Source organism: Neolamprologus brichardi, chromosome 8 (assembly GCF_056152115.1).
Source record: "Neolamprologus brichardi isolate AB-2024 chromosome 8, ASM5615211v1, whole genome shotgun sequence".
Lineage (NCBI taxonomy): Eukaryota > Metazoa > Chordata > Actinopteri > Cichliformes > Cichlidae > Neolamprologus > Neolamprologus brichardi.
Genome location: NC_142111.1, coordinates 14,847,509 through 14,866,586, shown reverse-complemented (window position 1 = coordinate 14,866,586; position 19,078 = coordinate 14,847,509). Strand labels below are relative to the sequence as shown.

General features: G+C 40.0%; 2 protein-coding genes across 2 annotated transcripts; one reads left to right on the top strand and one right to left on the bottom strand.

The window, feature by feature from the left end:
• Window positions 1-1,453: 1,453 nt before the first annotated feature.
• On the top strand, window positions 1,454-6,367 carry becn1 (beclin 1, autophagy related). The gene is made up of 11 exons (XM_006791212.2): window positions 1,454-1,605; window positions 1,689-1,753; window positions 2,473-2,531; window positions 2,626-2,716; window positions 2,890-3,026; window positions 3,121-3,315; window positions 3,403-3,549; window positions 3,707-3,856; window positions 4,804-4,864; window positions 4,959-5,101; window positions 5,646-6,367. The coding sequence occupies exons 1-11, from the start codon at window positions 1,479-1,481 to the stop codon at window positions 5,812-5,814; spliced, it is 1,344 nt and encodes a 447-aa protein (XP_006791275.1). The 5' UTR covers window positions 1,454-1,478; the 3' UTR covers window positions 5,815-6,367.
• A 121-nt stretch (window positions 6,368-6,488) lies between these two features.
• LOC102787066 (serine/threonine-protein kinase tousled-like 2) lies at window positions 6,489-18,441 on the bottom strand. The gene is made up of 21 exons (XM_006791213.3): window positions 17,900-18,441; window positions 16,771-16,865; window positions 14,350-14,421; window positions 13,612-13,681; window positions 13,368-13,405; window positions 13,093-13,185; window positions 12,172-12,279; window positions 11,610-11,702; window positions 11,162-11,272; window positions 10,762-10,898; window positions 10,505-10,657; window positions 10,096-10,162; window positions 9,876-9,973; window positions 9,704-9,785; window positions 9,406-9,497; window positions 9,203-9,292; window positions 8,479-8,648; window positions 8,202-8,340; window positions 7,889-8,000; window positions 7,688-7,795; window positions 6,489-7,520 (listed from the first exon to the last, which is right to left on the bottom strand). The coding sequence occupies exons 2-21, from the start codon at window positions 16,861-16,863 to the stop codon at window positions 7,341-7,343; spliced, it is 2,106 nt and encodes a 701-aa protein (XP_006791276.2). The 5' UTR covers window positions 16,864-16,865; window positions 17,900-18,441; the 3' UTR covers window positions 6,489-7,340.
• Window positions 18,442-19,078: the final 637 nt, after the last annotated feature.

The following is a 19,078-nucleotide window of genomic DNA, read 5'->3' as shown; positions in this document are numbered from 1 at the left end:
GAGTCTAGAGAGGACAATGTATGCTCTGGACAGATGTTGGATGAAAATTAGAGAATGCTAGGGACAGGATGAGGAATCAGGAGTCAGATTATGTACTGTGGCCAAAAGACGTTTCCATTGAAAAACAATGTGTTTGTAACTTGCATGCTTTGGCTTTGAAAAACAGACTCTTAAATGCTATATAATAAATTGTTGTGTAAAAGAGGGGTAGATGACAATCAGTTAAATTACCTGAGCAGAATTGTTTCTCAGCAGGTGGCTAAAAGCAGCAGCTTTTTATCCCTCATTCATTTACTTTCACTGGGTGATATAATCTGATTTGCTGTATTTTCTATTTACCAGTATTGACATGTACATGTTTTTAGTGATGCTAAAAGCACATGTTATGTTAAATAACAGTTGACAGTGTTAATAAAATTACCATGCACACGCAAAGCAAATAAAGTAGATTTGCTTTGGTGTATCTATATAACCTTGATGAAAAAATGGTTACAGCGTGGGTCTGTCTCCTTTTACCTGCATTTATAGGATCCCATTTTTTTTGGCAGCAGGCAGTGATCAAATCAAATATTTGCAGTGGCAATGAAATGTCTTAATCAGATATTAGTTTGCGACCACAAAGCATCAGATTGAGCTGTAATAAAACTGCAATATAAGAATGATATATTCTATAGAGAATTATATAATTTTATATTAGTTATTAACTATCTTTGGAGTAAACCTTTCAGTAACAGGCTCCTGCATCCACGGTGTGTAAAGGTCTTTCCTCCCAGCCACCGTTAAACCACATGTATACTTACATATGTTAATACACACACACTCTATGTGTATGTCTTTGTGGTTAAAATTGTACTTCTGTTTTGTGTACATTTTTCTGTTGTTGTGTAGTATTCTTGGGATTGGTCAAGCTGCATCTATCTATTATCAATTTTTATCAATCTATATCTATTTATTCTACGCTGTCCAGCAATAAATGCGAAATAATAAACAATAAAACATTACAGCTGTAATAATGTGAATATAGCAACGACGGGACTGATAAAGTATAAATCACAGTAACACAAGGGCTCTTGCTTTCTCACGTGACTAACTTTTAACATGACGTCAAAACCGCCGTAAACAACAATAAGGAAGTGGAGGCGGGATGGAGTCCCTTTAGGACGCAGCATTAGGATTATAATGCTGTAGCGTTTAATTATCACACACGACAGTGAGTCTCTTTTGTGTTTTTACACCCTGGTTGTATGCTACACAAAACCTACCTGCCAAACTTATGGTTTGGCTGTACCCAACCTGCTGTTAGCAAGTGTTTAGCCAAACAGCTAACTAGCTAGCAAGTAAACGGTGACTAGAGAAGTGTTTATGCGCTGCTTTTAACCTTCGTCACTAGTCGAAGCGTTCCTACATGAGGAGATAGTCGTTAATTTAAAATGAAACGTGGTTTTACTTATTAACTTGTTTTTTGTTTTTAGCCAGCGATGGAGGGCTCCAAAACGTCGAGCACGACCATGCAGGTGAGCTTTGTGTGTCAGCGCTGCTCCCAGCCGCTGAAACTGGACACATCCTTCAATGTTCTCGATCGGGTCACCATCCAGGAGCTTATTGGTATGTTTAACCGCCGTATTTGATGTTGAACCTGCTCCATTTGTCGCCCTATGTATGACCTCTTTCCTCCTCTTCCTCGTCAGCTCCAATAGTCTCAGTGACCCCCAGCAAACAGTCTGACAACAGCGGAGTGGAGACGGCACCAGAGGTAGGTTAATGCCGAGCTGGAAACTGCTCTTTGTAATACATTATTAAAAAGAAAAAGTAAAGGATTTTTAATCAAAGTATAATCAAAGCCAATGAAACTTCAGACTTTCTGATCTATTTGTGGGAGGAGCACGGTCTAACTTCGTCAGGCATTCATTGGAGCAGATGGGGACTATATAAACTGAGTACCATTAAGAGTTGCTGCAAATAAATTTAAGCAAAATGGACTAACTCATGGTACCTTTTTCAGTTTGATTTTCATGTATTTTTGAAATCAGGCTTTTGAAGGATACCAGATAATTTTCATTTACATAAAAAGATGTGGCATGATTATATCCAGTTATTTTCCTCCATTGAAATCTGATATGTTTTCAAAGTTTTCCTTTTTTTTTGCGCAGTGTATAAAGGCTGTATTAGCTCTCTGTCTCTCCTGGAATAACTCATAAATGGACTTGAGAGTCTCATAGCTGTTTACTGTGTGTAGAGGATGTACTACTGAATAGTGTGATTGCTTTTAGTGTTGTGTTGTCTCATTTGTATTCCCTCAGTTACAGATACAGATGTATCTGGTGGTGCTGTTTGTTATAACAGTATTAAGTGCTATTCTGGCTCTGTCACTCTTGGTTTTCAAAGATGAAAAACAAATAATTATTTCAGTTTTATGTGAAAATATGCTGTTGGAAAATGTGTTTGACTCTTAGACTTGGAATCTTTTCACAGGAAACGTTTGTTGAAAACAAGCAGGATGGAGTTTCGAGAAAATACATCCCTCCTGCACGGTGAGCACCCAACTCTTTTTTTTTTTTTTTTTAACTTGCATGTCCAACAAAGCTGACAGAATTGCTTAATCTTGAATGGCGTGCTTTTCCTCAGAATGATGTCAACAGAGAGCGCCAACAGCTTCACACTCATTGGAGATGCATCTGATGGTGGCACCATGGAAAACCTTAGTCGTAGACTGAAGGTGATACTTTTACTGTCGGAGAGTAAAGATATTTGGGTTCAGTTATGTCAGTCTACTTGAAAACATCCCCACAGCGTGTGGGTGCTGAGATTTATGTTCATGCATTGATTTTACGGTGTATTATCTGTGTGAGAAAACCAAATAAGCTTTGCCTCTGATCATATCCCACCAAGGTAACCAGTGACCTGTTCGACATTATGTCGGGCCAGACAGATGTGGACCACCCACTGTGCGAGGAATGTACCGACACTCTGCTGGACCACCTAGACACGCAGCTCAACATCACAGAGAACGAATGCCAGAATTACAAGTGAGCACAAGAATGAGGATCCAGCCTAAGCAGCTGCCCAGTACTGAGAACCACTTAAAGTGCTGATTCCAAATGTTTGTGAATGTATTTCTAGGCAGTGTCTGGAGCTGCTATCGCACCTGCAGGTGGAGGATGAGGAGACCCTGTTGGCAGAGCTACAGCAGCTCAAAGAGGATGAGGAAAAACTGGTTCAGGAGCTGGAGGCTGTGGAGGAGCAGAGGGCTACTGTGGCCCAGGACCTGGCCCAGAGCAGGATCCAAGCTCAGCAGCTCGACACAGAGGAGCTACAGTGAGTGAGCTAGCAGTGGTGTAGACAGGTGATGGGTGAATTTTAAATGATACAGCACCTAACTCCTCTGTCTTCCCCTTTCTAAAGATACCAGAAGGAGTACAGCGAGTTTAAACGGCAGCAGCTAGAGCTGGATGATGAGCTCAAGAGTGTTGATAACCAGATGCGCTACTGCCAGATTCAGCTAGACCGCCTGAAAAAGACCAACGTTTTCAATGCTACATTTCACATCTGGTACACACACACACAAACACACGGTGGCAAACGCATTGTTGTGTATGCTAAGAAATAATTTAGGTCCTTAAATCAATGTTGACTTTCAAATCTTTAACACAGACTATGAGACGAGCCTATTGGCTGAGAATCCGACTCGTTTCTCCTCTTTTTCCAGGCACAGCGGCCAGTTTGGTACCATCAACAACTTCCGCCTGGGCCGACTCCCCAGCGTCCCGGTGGAGTGGAACGAGATCAATGCAGCCTGGGGACAGACGGTGCTTCTGCTGCACGCTCTCGCCAACAAAATGGGGCTGCGCTTTCAGAGGTACACGCTTAATTTAACTTGCTTTCTTCACCATTTGCTGTTGAGCTTAAAACACACTCGCCAGCCCCTTTATTAGGTACACATTGACAGTATAATGTTGGACCCTCTTTTTTGTGCCATAGATTCAACAAGGCACTGGTAACATTCATTGGCTATTTTGGTCCATATTGACATGATAGCGTCACATGGTTGCTGTTGCTTGTCGGCTACATGATGGAAGTCTTCTTGGATGATCTTGGATTACGATCTGGTGACTGTGGAGGCCATTTGTGTACAGTGAACCCATTGATATGTTTAAGATTATTTGAGGTTTTCACATGGAGCTTTATGCTGATGGAAGCAGCTGTCAGTAACTGTGGATATAGTCAGCAACAGTGGACTGTTGAAAAGGATATACCAAACTCCTCAAGGACAGTGCTGCAGCAGCTTGAGAGGGAGATGGAGAGATGGGATGAATTTTTAATTTTGTCTTTTTAAAAGCAACCATACCCATGCTGGTCTGGGAAAAATCTCAGTAGATCAGCAGTTTCTAAAATAGTCAGACTAGGCTGTCTGGCACCAAGAAGCACATCATGTTTAAAGTCTCTTAAATCACTTTTCTTTCTAATTCTGATGCTCAGCGAGAACTTCATCAGGGTTTCTTTACCATGTCTACAAGCCTACATAGCTTTATTACATCACTTACTTGGTTTCTTACAGATTTGCATTCTCTCAATAATGTTTGCAAATCGTGTTTTAGTTGACAAGATTGAATTATTCGCTATTATTTTGTCCTGGAATGATAATTTTCCTGTAATTTGCTGTGCTCATTGTCTGTTTAAATGTCTTAGTTCTGTAACCTTAATGAATCCCAGCCTCGAATCACTAAAATTTCGTGCGGTTTCCAGTTAATCTTCTGTTAGTCTGAAGTGCAATAAACTAGCTCAAATCCTTTATTGTCCCCTCAGATATCGTCTTGTCCCATATGGAAACCACTCATACTTGGAGTCACTGACAGACAAGTCAAAGGTAGTTAATTCTTACACCCGGCTCTCCTGTGCTTATTTAAACAGTTGTCCAGGTTCTTATTCTGACATTTTTTTGTCTACCATTGTGTTTTCAGGAGCTCCCACTGTACTGCTCAGGTGGACTGAGGTTCTTCTGGGACAATAAGTTCGATCATGCCATGGTGGCCTTCCTGGACTGTGTCCAACAGTTCAAAGAGGAGGTGGAAAAAGGAGACACTGGCTTCTGCCTCCCCTACAGGTCAGATATCAGCATTATGTGTGTATTGTACATTTCTGTGTGCTCATTGTGTAGCACACCTATGGGCCATTTAAAATGAATTTATAAATATACATGTAGTTTGAATGTAAATTCTGGTCCAATGTCAGCCCTATTCTACACAAGTGAACCTTTATTATTAGCATCTGAGTCAAATAAGCAAGTTTAGGCAAGCTTCGACCCCACACTCGGAACCAACGTGAAAATCTACACTTTAGTTGTTCCCTGCTAGCACATCAAGGTTGGAATATCCCAAATCATATTCATTCTTTAACAGACTGATCCTTCATAAACTTAAACTCTGTACTGTGAATACAGACATGTGGCCTTTGGTTCAATGTAAGCAAATCAGGAAAACTTTGGATACTCCGGTGTAATAAGCATTTCAGCCTCTGTGAACATATTAAATTTGTGACTCAGGAATGTTACATGTTCAGGTTTTTGATTTAAGTTCAGATTCAGTGTTATATTTATAAACTTAGAAACTAGTCTGACTTTAACTTTTTTTTTCTCCCTCATACCTCAGAATGGATGTGGAGAAGGGCAAGATCGAAGATACGGGTGGCAGCGGAGGCTCCTACTCCATCAAAACTCAGTTTAACTCTGAGGAGCAGTGGACGAAAGCGCTCAAGTTTATGTTAACCAATCTGAAGTGGGGACTGGCTTGGGTTACCTCACAGTTCTACAGCAGATAAAGCAGCTGGACAGTGTCAATATTTGATTAGTCACATTCACATCTGTTGAAGGAATATCATGCAATATATATTTGGATACTTTAGCCAAAGGAAAAGATTGGTTAAGTCTGCACTATACAGCAAAACGCTTTGAGTGATATCGAGCCCTTTTTTTTTTTTATTAAACAAGTTACAGAAAATCCATTAAAGTCTATTTTGCTGCAACAGGGAGATTTAAATTTGTTGGTTCACTTAAAAAAGGTTGTAGATATCCCCCTCAAATTAAGCAGGATGAGGTTTCGTTTAGTTCTTGCCTGCTTTATTAATACTATATGCTTTCAATATTTCCAAGTTTGATGTATTGTCCACTTCCTGTTGCCCCTCACCTTTTAAAATCTAAAGGCTATGTGTGATAGTTGGAGTAGATTTTAGTATTCAACAAGTCAGTATTTCATTAACATTGAATGCAATTACTAGATTTATCATACACATAACTGCTGGAGGTGCACTGATGCTTCAGCCTTGTGTTCATACTCTGTACCAAATGTTTAATAAAACTCTGTTTGGAAGAAAATATCTGGAGTTTTTTTTTTTTTAGATTGCATATATTAAATCACATTGATGTTTGAACTTAATATAAAAACGTTTGCACAATTTCCCAAAATGAAGCGAGACACCACACAGTTAACCAAATATTCTTTTGTTTTTTTAATGGTTTCATCAGTTCAGTTTAATCTTACCTCGCATCACAACAATCACTCAGTCACCACCCACACACCATTCAAGTTTAACAGCGTTAGAGGTGGGGGTGAATCTCATGGAAAAATATGGACTTAACAATTAAAATAAGCTGAATTCCAGTTATCAAGTAAAATATTTCAAATTGGTCAAACAAGTCAGTCTTCTAGAGTCAGCCCTCTTCTGTGTCAAGTCATTTATGACCTTTTAAAGAAGCCACGTCATGACGACGGACCTCGAACTTTGGTCATCAGTCACTCCTCGTCACTCGGAGCCCTTCCTAAAAAAAAAGTTCCAGGTTCAATTCTATCAGAACACATTTAAAACGGACAACTATTAATCTGAAAATACTTTGATAGACGATGTATTTCAAGCAGTATGGGGTGACATTTAATTTATGCTTCCTCTTCAAAGCCTTTTACAAGTATAGGCAAGAGATTTTCCACACATAGCATACCTCTGAGCCTGTCACAGTTGTGCAATTTTTCAGGTGCTTCATATATTCGTCATGTAAAAAAGCCTCTTGAAATGAGCCAAAGTTTTGTTAGTGCATGCATATGGGCAATTCTTTGGGTTCTACTGAGCCCGCAGCCAGAGGCTGGCACATTTACACCACTTGAATAACAGTGGTGGGCACATATTCTACTTCAACGCCACACCATAGATTATTTTGGTTCCATTCACTCTTTTAAGATGCCTCCTTCCCATCATGCGCTCTGCTTTCTCGCCATGAAGAGAGCAAAGGAGGAGCTCCATCAAGGGTGTAACGTCTCCACGTGGCTTTGGGGTTTTGTTCTAGTTTCTTTCAGCTAGCTCGAATTGGAGGCACTGCTGCTGTAGCAGCTGGAGGTGGAAGGAATGGGAGGTGCTGGAGGTGTGCTGCTGCCCAGGGCTTTTCGGATGTGGGGCATGAGGAAGGGGTCACCGGCCAACTGCAGCACATCCACCCTGTCCTCTTTGTGGTAAGCCAGGCAACGTCGAATGAAGGCCTGTGAAGGGAAACCGTGACAAAAGTGACTCATTATAGCTGAACACACTTTTTAAATTCTCAGGCTAACTGCTGTTCTGTTAATGCAACATATGTAATACACTGTGCAAATAGTTATGCCAACTGGTCAACGAGTTTGTTGCAGTTTAAAAGAAATGAATACCAGACCTTTGCTTCTGTGGTGACCGCAGGTTTTGGTGGAAACTGCACCTCGGTGGCTTTTAGTATCGTGTTTTCTTGTAGGATATCCTGCTGCGACTGGTTATGACCAAACGGCTTGAAAAAGATCAAGTTACAGACTTGTTAAGTTCATTTATTCAAAAACAAAACAGAAACCTGACAACTATTGTAATATAGGTTAGTGGTTACCTTGCGTCCATACAAGCTCTGGTAGAAGATGACCCCTACTGACCAAACGTCCACTTTGTTGGATATTTTAGGGGGCTCCTTGCCCACTACAAAGCACTCAGGTGGTAGATACCTGTAAGCAAGACAAACAAAAATAATAAATCAGAGAAAAAAAGTTTTTTTTCTGATCTCTCTTTATTCTTAAACTGCTTGTTGAATACAGAATTAAAATTGAGTTAGCAGCATTACTGTGAAACCGTTGCACATCTGCTAAACTTGCGTAGTCATACTGGTTGCTTGGTGACTAAATGCAGTGCAAAGTGTCTGTGTGTACCAGTAGGTCCCTGCTCCCTGCGAGGTCAGCTCCATGCCATCTGCAGAGTTGTAGCTGTCATCGTCCATGATCTTGGACAGACCAAAATCGGTGATCTTTATCTCTCCGCAAGCTGTGCCGTTGACCAACAGGATGTTCCCTGGTGACAGAACACATAAAATGAGGGTTCACAAGCATCACGAGTCCTACACTGTAAACATAGCCAGAGATCTTATGTTTAACTGAATTAGAATAGAAAACACATTTGTGTGTTGCCCATAAAACTCAGTTAGATTACCAGGCTTGAGGTCGTAGTGTATGATGGGTGGCCGAATCTGATTGAGGTACTTGAGGGCATTGACGAGCTGCATGACAATGGAGCGGCCCTCCTTCTCCGTCATCGATTTGTTCTGCTTCAAGTAGAAATCCAGGTCATTGCCTTCACAGTACTCGAGTACTGTGCAGAACCTGCACCGGATTAGATAACACATGGGTTAACTGTGAAGGCGTCAATGATCACCTACACGTTCAAACATATTCTAAGATGCCTGATGTGATAAAAAGTGATAATATCAGCAACATTTGCCAAGTTTACAAAAGACATGAACAAAAAAAAGATCATGTGCATCTGCCAAATTATTATTACTGGAAATCTATAGATTCATTTTATGGTATTCAAATATTCAAAGCTTCTGCTTTCCATTTCTTTTCATCAAACAAAGCAGTTTTAACATTTTCTAGTATTTACTATGAAAAAAAATAGTATTATTGTTAAAAATAATAAGTAATTCTTAAATATTGTCACCTAAGGCTCTCATCACCTCCATAGCCACTGCCACAGACTACACAGAACAAACTTCCAACTGAAACCCAAGCTCTTAAACGTCCATAATAACTACAGATGAGAAAATAAAAATTGAAGTTTTTGCCACTGAACACTACCGAATAACAAACACTTATAGATAATCATCGCATTCGCATTAGTGCCACATCGTGAGCTTTATGTGAAATGAAGCACTTACGAGTCTGTGTTGAGCGAGAAATAGTCGTAGAGTTTCACTATTCTAGGATGATCGAGTTCTTTGTGGATTCTGTATTCTCTACAGGCGTGTCTGCAACGAAAAAAATTAATGAGTCCGAATGAATCACTTGAGTATAAATAAAAGAAATATTTCCGATCACACAATAACACGCAGAGAGCACATTTACAGAGCGACAGACTCACTTGTGGTAGTTTTCCTTCTTCTCTTCCCTCCAGTTCTTGTTGAGTTGATGGATTTTAATGGCCACGTACCTCTGCTCTGTGAAATCAAAAGCCTGTAAAAAAGGTACATTTCACATCAATACAAAGCAGCTTACTACTGGCCTGAATTTCCCATTGAATTCTCTACAGTAGCTGTTTACTGCATACAGAAGTGTTGCAAGACTTATCTTCCTGTACGTCACTCAAAGTTTAGAAAACAAAGAAGGAACAAAAAAGGTATTCATGAGGAATGGAAACCAAGTAAATAACAACGGCTTACCTTAAAAACTTCACTAAAGCCACCTCTTCCAAGTAGCTGTAACAGCAGATATCGGTCATTCAGTGTGGGGTGGTCTTTAAATCTACAAAGGAACACGTTGTTAAAGTATTTGTTGCTTTAAAAAGACACCACAGAGCTTGAGTAGGGCATGTTAAACTGGGATGATACATACTGCGAGTTGTCCTCATTATGGATTCTCTTAAGCTCTCGAATGTGCAGATTTCTCACACGCTCCAACTGGTCCAGCTCTGCATGGATCTCTGCTTCTTCCTGCATACAAGTGCAGAGATTTATCACCTACCTCATCGTTTGAACGGGTGACTCCAAAGGAGAGAAAAAAAAAAAAAAAAAGTGGGAAAAACAACATCAAAAGCGAAAAGAAACATTGGCACCTTTTTAAGATGACCGATTCGAAGTTTGAAGATCTCCTCTTGCTCGCGATACTCTGCCAGTGACAACCTGTGAGAGATCAGAGAGCCAGAAATGCATTATTAAATAAGAAATAAACAAGATATTAAAAACAGAAAGCAAAGAAAACGTGAGATTTTACTGAAGAAAATATGTTAAATGTCTAAATAATTGTGATTTACAGAGTTAAATATACAGCATTTGACCTCTTACTAAATTTTTTCACCCAATGCTGGTTGAGGTTAACGGCTTACTGACAGCCATCAATACCACTCACCACAAAACTGCATGACTGGCCCCCCACAGACCAGTAAACCTCATTATATTCAGGCTAGAAGCTTATTAATCCACTATTTATAACACAATAAAGTGATCTGCTCCTTGTAACCGTACGTTTCACTCTCTTGGCCGTTGCTTCTGCTTTTTCGTTTGTTGTGCTCCAGGTTGGGTGGAGGCGTTTGGGCCATGGAGGGAGGTTTCCTCTTCCCCAGCAGCTTCCTCTGCCTCTCAATGTCCTCCCGCTGAGAGTTGATTCGCTCTTGCTGCCTACAACATGCAGGGACAATCTGGCGTAAGCATTTCGGTATGCAGAATAGAAAAGAAAAAAAAAAACAATTCAAATGTACGCTTGTGCCCATTTGCGTTCTGACTTGATGAGATTCTGGAAGGCATATCCATCTGTCCACTGCTCAGTGAAGGAAGCTCCGTGGCGTACGGTGGTGAAGTGACCCAGGCGTAGACGGTCCTGCATGCTCTTGTCCCTGCATGCCATCTTCTCCTGTCTTGACTTCAAACACAAATAAAGAAATAAATGAGTAAAACATTGCAGGCACAAAAAAACAAAACAAAAAAACCTAGAGGATATGACGTATCAAATATTATTATCAAATAATACTTTTCAGTTCCACCTTAAATCACCATAAAGCCTTTTACAAGTTACATGGGGGCAATGCTTACATGCATAAACTGACTTCTTTGGTTTTCACATTGTACTACAGAGGTGTCCCAAATCAGGCAAACATACTTGTGCAAATTCATATTCACACCGACCCTCTCAATTAGCAGCTTCTTGCTCATGGTCACACACTTGTTTAGTCTCTCCTTGTAGCGCTCCAGCATCTTCTGCTGCTCGTCCACCTGCCGCCTCAAGTCACAGTTCGCCTGCCAAAACACGCATCATCACTCTGACAACCAATTCTCATTACAGCAAGGATTCGAGGCCGCTTATTAAACTGACACGATGGGGAAAAACTGCCAGAATTTCAGTTTGTAGCTTAAATGAAAGTGGTGTAAATGTCAGCAAACTAGTGGCGTTTAAAAGTTAACGAGCGTGATGAGCTGTAAGCGGACTGGTGAAGGTTAATTACTGAGAGATTTGTCATTGTTAGCCAAATAAACAAAGCAACAGATTTGGACAATAATGACTCGTCTCACAGTTGTATTTTCAATGGTCCAAGCTATCTGTTAAGAGAAACATTTGAGTAACTGCTGATTTTACCCTCAACAGGTCATCTATCCTCCCTTCCTTCTTCTCCAGGTCAGAGTTCTTGCTCTTCTCCAGTGCTGTCAGTTTCACGATCGTCAGGTCCGACTGAGGAAGGAGATCAAAAGGTAGCGAGCCCACAGTAAACATCTCGTTCAAAAGGTGGACACACCTCTTGGGTCACTAACAAAGGAGTCCATCATTTTAAATTTAAATCAAAATCAGCCACTGGTATCGCAAATATTAGAAGTGACTTCTAAGCGCTGACCTTTAAATCAGGCCAATTAGTGTAATTCACAAGAACAGCTGGATGTGTTGCAACTATTATGTCAGAAAACCAGCAGTGTGAGACCTTTAATGCCCTTTTAACTCTAGTATCCACATCCCAACTGTACTGTACTTTTTTAATGGCATAACAAGGTGTGCAGTGTTGCAACCTTACAAGTTTTGTCAGACTCTACAAAACACTTAAACCAGGGACGTGCTTCAACATGACTGAGATTATAATGAAGAAGAAAAAAAAAGAAAAGAAGAAAAGTCAAGGTGTCAAGCAGTAATTTGGGTCAGTCTCAGTTACCTGGATGGCTTTATGGGAATAGGAGTGTGTGGGGGCTGTTTTAACAGAGCTGCAAGATGAAGAGTCTGTGTGGGCTGATCCTGTGGACGAAGGACTGTTGAGCTGAAGCTGTATTTCACAGTGAAAGAAAGAAAAGTAGAGGAACATGGGGGACAAAATATCAGACCCAGATTCACAGACAGCATCAACAGTTTATAGAGAAGCTCAAAGGCATTAAAAGGAAAACATAATGTGGAGAGAATTTCATTTTTTTTTTTTTTTTTTTTAAACGATGGGACTAAATGCTGGTGAAGGTCTGGATATGCTCCGGATCCAGAAAAGCTCTACTCTGGCAGATAATGGTGAGCATTGGCCTGCTGAAACAGCTGCAGATAGGGGTCTAATCCACATTGAAAGGAGCCAATTGAGGTGGTTCAGGCATCTGACTAAGATGCCACTTGATGAAAGTGGCATCCTTAAAGTCAATTATTGCTCCTTTCATTTAGAACCCCAACACCATAAATTACTGCTTACTTCGCCCCCCCCCGTTAGTCGCTGGGGGAAAACTTATGGCATGTAACCAAGTTATCAAATATATAATGCAGCCATCAGAGAAGCTTACACATTTAGTGCGAGCAAATGTTTCGTATAATGTACACACTGATCTTCCGGACTGTTCCCTGCTTTAAATCCCAGCCAGTTAAGCCCAAAACTGAAGGCATGACACCAGCACTAGAAAAGTTAGCTCCCATTTCACTAAAAAAAAAATAAAAAAATAAAAAATAAATAAATTTAAATCACTGTTTGGTGTTTCCACTGACTAAGTGATGCAGACAAACCAAAGATGTGCCAGTTAGTCCTCCCAGAAAAGAAGAAAACTCACAACCATCGGTTGACTTTGACACTGGCTACAGGTGCAACAGAGACGAATGCCGTGCTCACCATAGGATTAGACAGTGAATGTTGAGGAGACGAGCGCACCAGCATAGGGATGCTTCGAGCAGGACTGGTGCCAGAGCCGCTGCTACCAGCGAACTGACCACAGGACAAAGAGAAGAAACAAAGAGGACAGAGTGGTTATTTAGCAAAGGATCAATGAAGGGCAATACTGATATAACCAGGACAAGAGTAGCTTCAGAACTGAAAACAATGAGCATCAATGAAACAATGCATTCAACAAATCTAAAGCATCTTATGTCCTTTCAGTTTGTACTCACATCGCAGTAATCGTTCATTTTTTGCGCTCTTCCCTTTCCTGTAAACAAAAGCAGCCTTTTATAGTAAAGGAAACGTAAATGTGACTCTTATAACTTTGTATTTTAAGACTCCAGTTTTTTTAAACAATTATTTAACACCAAACTTAAAGTGGTGCAACACTTTACAGTTGAGCAGCTGATCATTTCCCAATACAGACAGGCATTTCTGCTTTATACACATAAGTATGTATGTGGACGGACTTGCCTTGGCTGTTGTTGTCATAGGTGTCTCCTTTCCTCTTCCTGCTTCTGTCATTGGGCTTCTTCTCTGGTGTCTGACAAACACAGAAAAGCAGCTTAGAATTGACCACATTAACAGCAAAGAAACTGTATAAATGTAAGTCTTGGAGCTTTAAGTTTGAGTCTCTTAGTTAAAATAAACTTTTGAAAAAATTATAATAACATTAACAGCAGTTTTTTGAGTCGAGTTTAGTATTTAGTAAACTTTGATGTAGTGCTTCCAGTCATATTATAGTCATACCAGGTTTTTAAATTTGCCTATGAGGTGGTATGCTGGCTTATTGCTGTGCCTCATTGCGTCACAGCAAGAGGGTTCAGGATTAAGTCTGGATAATGATTCTTTCTCTGAGGGCTTTACATGTTTTCCCATGTTTGTGTGGGTTTCTTTAAGCCAGCTAGGTTCCCCATTTATCCATAAGAATGAACTAAAATTTACAAAAGCATTTTTCCTCTCTCTCTGGGTTAATTATTGGTTTTCTCTCAATTTCTTTTAAACACATTAAATATTAAATTCTGTTACTATTTAATTAAAGTGTAAAAAAACAAAACAAAACAAACCCAGATTGATAAATTATTCACAAGCACTCCACCATACCAAAGTGTTTCCATACACTACTGCATGTACTACACAAAATACATAACTAATTCGAAACAACTAATACTGAAAACCTGCGAGCTGCACACACATAAATCAAAAACCAACCTCCAGTTCCTTGTCACTGAGTGATCCTGCACTGCACAAAGACTGGTTGGATGATTCGCTGTTGGCCGAACTCTACAGCAAAGAAGAGAGACAAAGACCCGATTGGTTAATCATTAACTACTCTTATGGACAGAACTGAAAATGTGTGATACGGGATATTTAAATGCATGCATGAGATAAAGCAAGACGCCTGTGGCCTGTTTAGAGTCTGTCAGCATTACTCCCCAATTCATTTCATTGCAGATTTCTACAGTGCAGTATTATTTAAAAAAATAAAAATAAAAAAAATAAAAAAAATAAATAAAACACCAACCACTATGGCAGAATTCACACCTGTCACACTATGACCCTTGTGAGTGCGCACATCACCCTGTTAATCTTCACTTGACTTCCAGTTGGCTGAATTGGTTACAGTCATTAAAGGCCAGACTCTGCACAGCCTGATGGGACTAAGAAGAAACAGCAGGCTTTCTGGGGCAGGAGGCTAATGCTTTTTAAGGCCTGCTAGCTTAACGCTTTTCAAGGTCACAACTATAGCAGACAACTCCTCTCATTCCTTTATATTAACATCTACAGTTTGACTGCAATGTCCTAAATAGCACGCAAAGACATACAGTGGATATCTATAATGTTAAAAAAATATATATCCATCCATTCATTTCCAAACTTGTGTTATGTGACCTATAACATGTCATTTAATTTAAAAAAAAACAAACAAAAACAAAGCAAAAAACAAAAGTACAATAACCAGCATTAGTGTCCACACGTTTAAACTAATGCTTTCTTAAAGCACCTTTTGATTTAATCACAGCAATCAATCTTCTTGGGTACACAGCTGCCATTAATTAAAGAAACCCTGATTAACCCCAAATAAAGTTCAGCTGCTCTAGCAGGATTTTCCCAACATTTACTCCGTTGCAAACTAGAGCAAAAGCCAAACATCAAAGAGATGTTATCGTTGAAAGGCATCAGTCAAGAGAAAGGTTTATAATAAATAAATAAAAAAAATAAGTGTCCACAGCACTGGATGTAGCATGGAACACAGTGAAGCCAGTCATTTAAAAAATAAATAAAATAAAAAGGCAGAAATATGGGACAACAGTGATGAAAAGACAAGATGAAAACTGGTCAGAGAGGCTGCCAAGTGACCTACAGCAACACTGAAGGAGCTGCAGGAAATTCTGGCGGTGAGGACTATGGGGTAGGGTTGCAAGACGGAAGCCATTTCTGACAAAGAAAAATGTCCAAGACCAGCTACAATTTGCTAAATCATCAAGTTTAAAATTAAGAAGGGTGGAAAATTTACATTGATCTGAGGAGACTGGCCACACATGCATACTGAAAGCCCCAAACCAAAAAAAAAAAAAAAAAAGAGGAAAGAAAACAACAAAACAAACCTAAAAACCAACAACACAAATAAATAAGTGGCATAATGCAATATCCAAGTTGAAGCATGGTGGCAGCAGTATCATGCTTTTAAAACCTTAAGACATCTGCCAGAAAGCTGTAGGTGAAGACGAATTTCACCTTTCAACACGAAAATCACCTGAAGCATATATCTAAATCAATATTTAGACGAATATTGAACCCTTGGATCAAAACAGTACTTCAACAAAGTGTAGGGTGTACACACTTAGTATATGACATTTTATATATTTTTCCCCTAATACTTGTTTTTCAGTTGAGTTAAGTAAGGTAAAGGTGGGAAAAGTGGGAAAAATGACTTATGGTATCACTTTTAACATCACAAAAACCTGGCATTTTAACAGGGATGTGTAAACTTTTTATAGCCACTGTATACCACTGGTATCATACCCACAGCCTTACATCATTTATCCTCCTATACCACAGCAAGCAGTCCTGACAATAAATTTAAGAGCAAAATATAGGTCAAAGCATTAAAAAAAAAAACCCATAAAAAATAAAAATGGCTGCTTTCTTAGGAGCTGCCATTTTCTCAGATGTGCACCCTCGCTTATTAATACCCAGTTCAACAGCAGGGTACAGCGAAGCACAGCCAATACTGTGAACTTCAGCTGCTGTGCCATTTAAGTGTCACTATCCTCCACTGAAACAAAGAGCTGCCGGCCAGCTCCTGTGTCAGCCAAAACAGAGCTTGTCTTGTTGTACCTTTAGCTCATGAAAACAGATCACAGCACTGAAGAAACCTCCTAAACAGAGGGCACACTGTAAACAGAGAGGACTTCTAAGCATACCTCAACTGAAAGACTAACACAGGTTAGCACAATTGCACTCACAGTGGGGTTGTGGGATGAATTCCAGGAATTAATTCAGCAAGAATTGCAAAATTTAGCAAAAACAACATGCATCGAGTCCAGCATCCACAGAAATGACCTGTACCTGCAACTGTTGTCATTTTAAGCAACAAAACAACCATTACAATGTTAAAAATGTTCCAACCTTGGCCACACCGACTCCAGTGAACCGAGCCTCAAGCAGCTCCTGCCTTCGTGGATCCAGGCTGATAGCCTGGCTATGAAGTCCTTCCATCATGCCTAGAAAGTAAGACATAAACAGTAAATGGACTGGTACTTGTATAGCAATTTTCTAGTTAATTTGGGCACTCAAAGTACTCTTATTACAAGTCTCATTCACACAAGTTGTTTTTACCTAGGCACTTTTAATCTGGAGGAACCAGGAAAACTACTGACCTCCTGATTGGTGGATGACCTGCTTTACCTCCTGAGCCACAAATATTTAACTTATGCGGAAGACCTGGTCTAAGTTAGAATGACATACACTGAATTGTGTGGCACTTTCTGATTTAGGGAAGTGACCCAACAAGCTTGAGGTCTGACTGGGAAAATGTAACACCTTTTGTCACATTTGCATGGTAACCTAGGCATTTATTTGATCAGCAAACGTCACAGCCTGCTGTTCAAAGGAACCCTTTCCTCAAAACACAAACACCAGGGAAAATTTGCTTAAAGTGACACTCTGAAATTAATTTCAAGAAATAGGTTTTAAAAAAGAACAAAAACAAAAAGAAAAAAAAATAGAAAAAGGAAATTAAATCTGAGAGCACATATGAGACGTGTCATAGCTCAAAACCCACCAAAGAATATAATAATAAAATAATGCTATTCATTTCTGAGCAGGCAGCCCAGCAAGCCCGTTCACTTGTGTATCAAAACAATCCTAGAAAGCATAAGTTACCTAAACAGAAATACTATCTAGCTCAATCTCAACATCAAAAGCAATCCCATGGGCTAATAGCTCCCCAATTCGAGCAGCCTTTCAGCAAAACCATCTTGATAATAGTGGGTGAAAAAAACCGTTTCGATACTGTTGACCGATCGAGTGGACGAGAAATGCCAAACTTGGCTAAAGCTAAAGGTGCTAATCAAAATCCTGGTAACAACAACACAAAAGCGATGCGCTCCTATCAACTGTCAGCTTATCCTATGCCAATCGGCAGAACGACTCAAACTTTGCCTATAAAATGTAGGATTTGAACCTATTACACAGCCCAAACTAGCTAGGGTCAAGTGATGAATCGAGCTAACGCCAGCTACAGTAGAAGTCTTACCTGGAGAACCTTTTGCAGTTTTCACAGCACTCACAACCCCAGAAAGGATGTTATCCGTCCAACCGGCGACAGCAAACTCCTTAACACCCCCGAGCTCCCCGCATCTCAAATAAAGTTGTCTGTATTAAGTTATCCATTTACAATTATTTCGAAATCAGGGAAGACATTTGTTAGCTTAGCTAATGCTAGCTATAAAGACCAGTGTGGCTGGCTCCTGTCGGTGTCATCCGGACAGGAGGCCGTGATCCTCGGGGTTTCCTCGTCCGTGTTGGTGCCCCTGCACGGGCAAACCGGGAGCTGTCAGTGCTCTGAAGTCTCCTGACAAGTGCTGTCACATTTCTGCTTCACTCGTTCTTCCTTTTATCGTTACAGAGCGATGCTTGCACCGGGAGGAGTCATCTCGTTACAGTCCATTATTTTAATGCTTAAGAAAAGATCATAACCTCCCGCAGCAAGGCCGCAGTGAGCTCCCAGGAGACCTTTTACAGTGATGCTTCCAGTGCGCCGGTTTACCACATAATGTACGCTCCCCCAAAACGGACTCAGTACTGTAGTCAAGGTTAGATTACAACCGGGTGAAATCGATAACTTCCCAGGTCTCCATACCACAAGGGGCCCTAAAAAGCTTCCCTGAGAGCTGCTTTTTAAATCTGGATTTCAACCACTACAGTCAAACTATGTCCTGCATATACAACATGTTTTTGTTAGCTTACAGGATAATTTAATGCATTTAGTCGTTTGCCTGAACTGTGCATGGATTCCTAGAATAAACAGATGCATCAAATCACCACAAATTAAATGACACCAAAGACATCTGTTGTTGTTTTTTAAACTTGATGAATGAAGTTAGTAAATGTTTAACACTGCATTTGTGTGAGCTTAAGTCCTTATCATCACTGCTATGCAAGCTACTTCACTGAACATATTATGTATTCAGATATTTTATGCTCCGGTAAATTTTTCTTTTTTACTTTTCACATAAAACAGCGGTGTGAAAAGGAGTTTCATGAAGCTTTACCATCAGTTGAAAAAATGAAGTACACAACCGATTGCTTGTAGGTTATAACTTGTAGAATTTAGCAGTAGTAAATGCAATGTTGCTTCAATTCCTTTAGTTTTCTGGACTTCAGTTTACACTACCCACCTTTAGTCAGGTTGAGGTCTGGACTTTGACTGGTT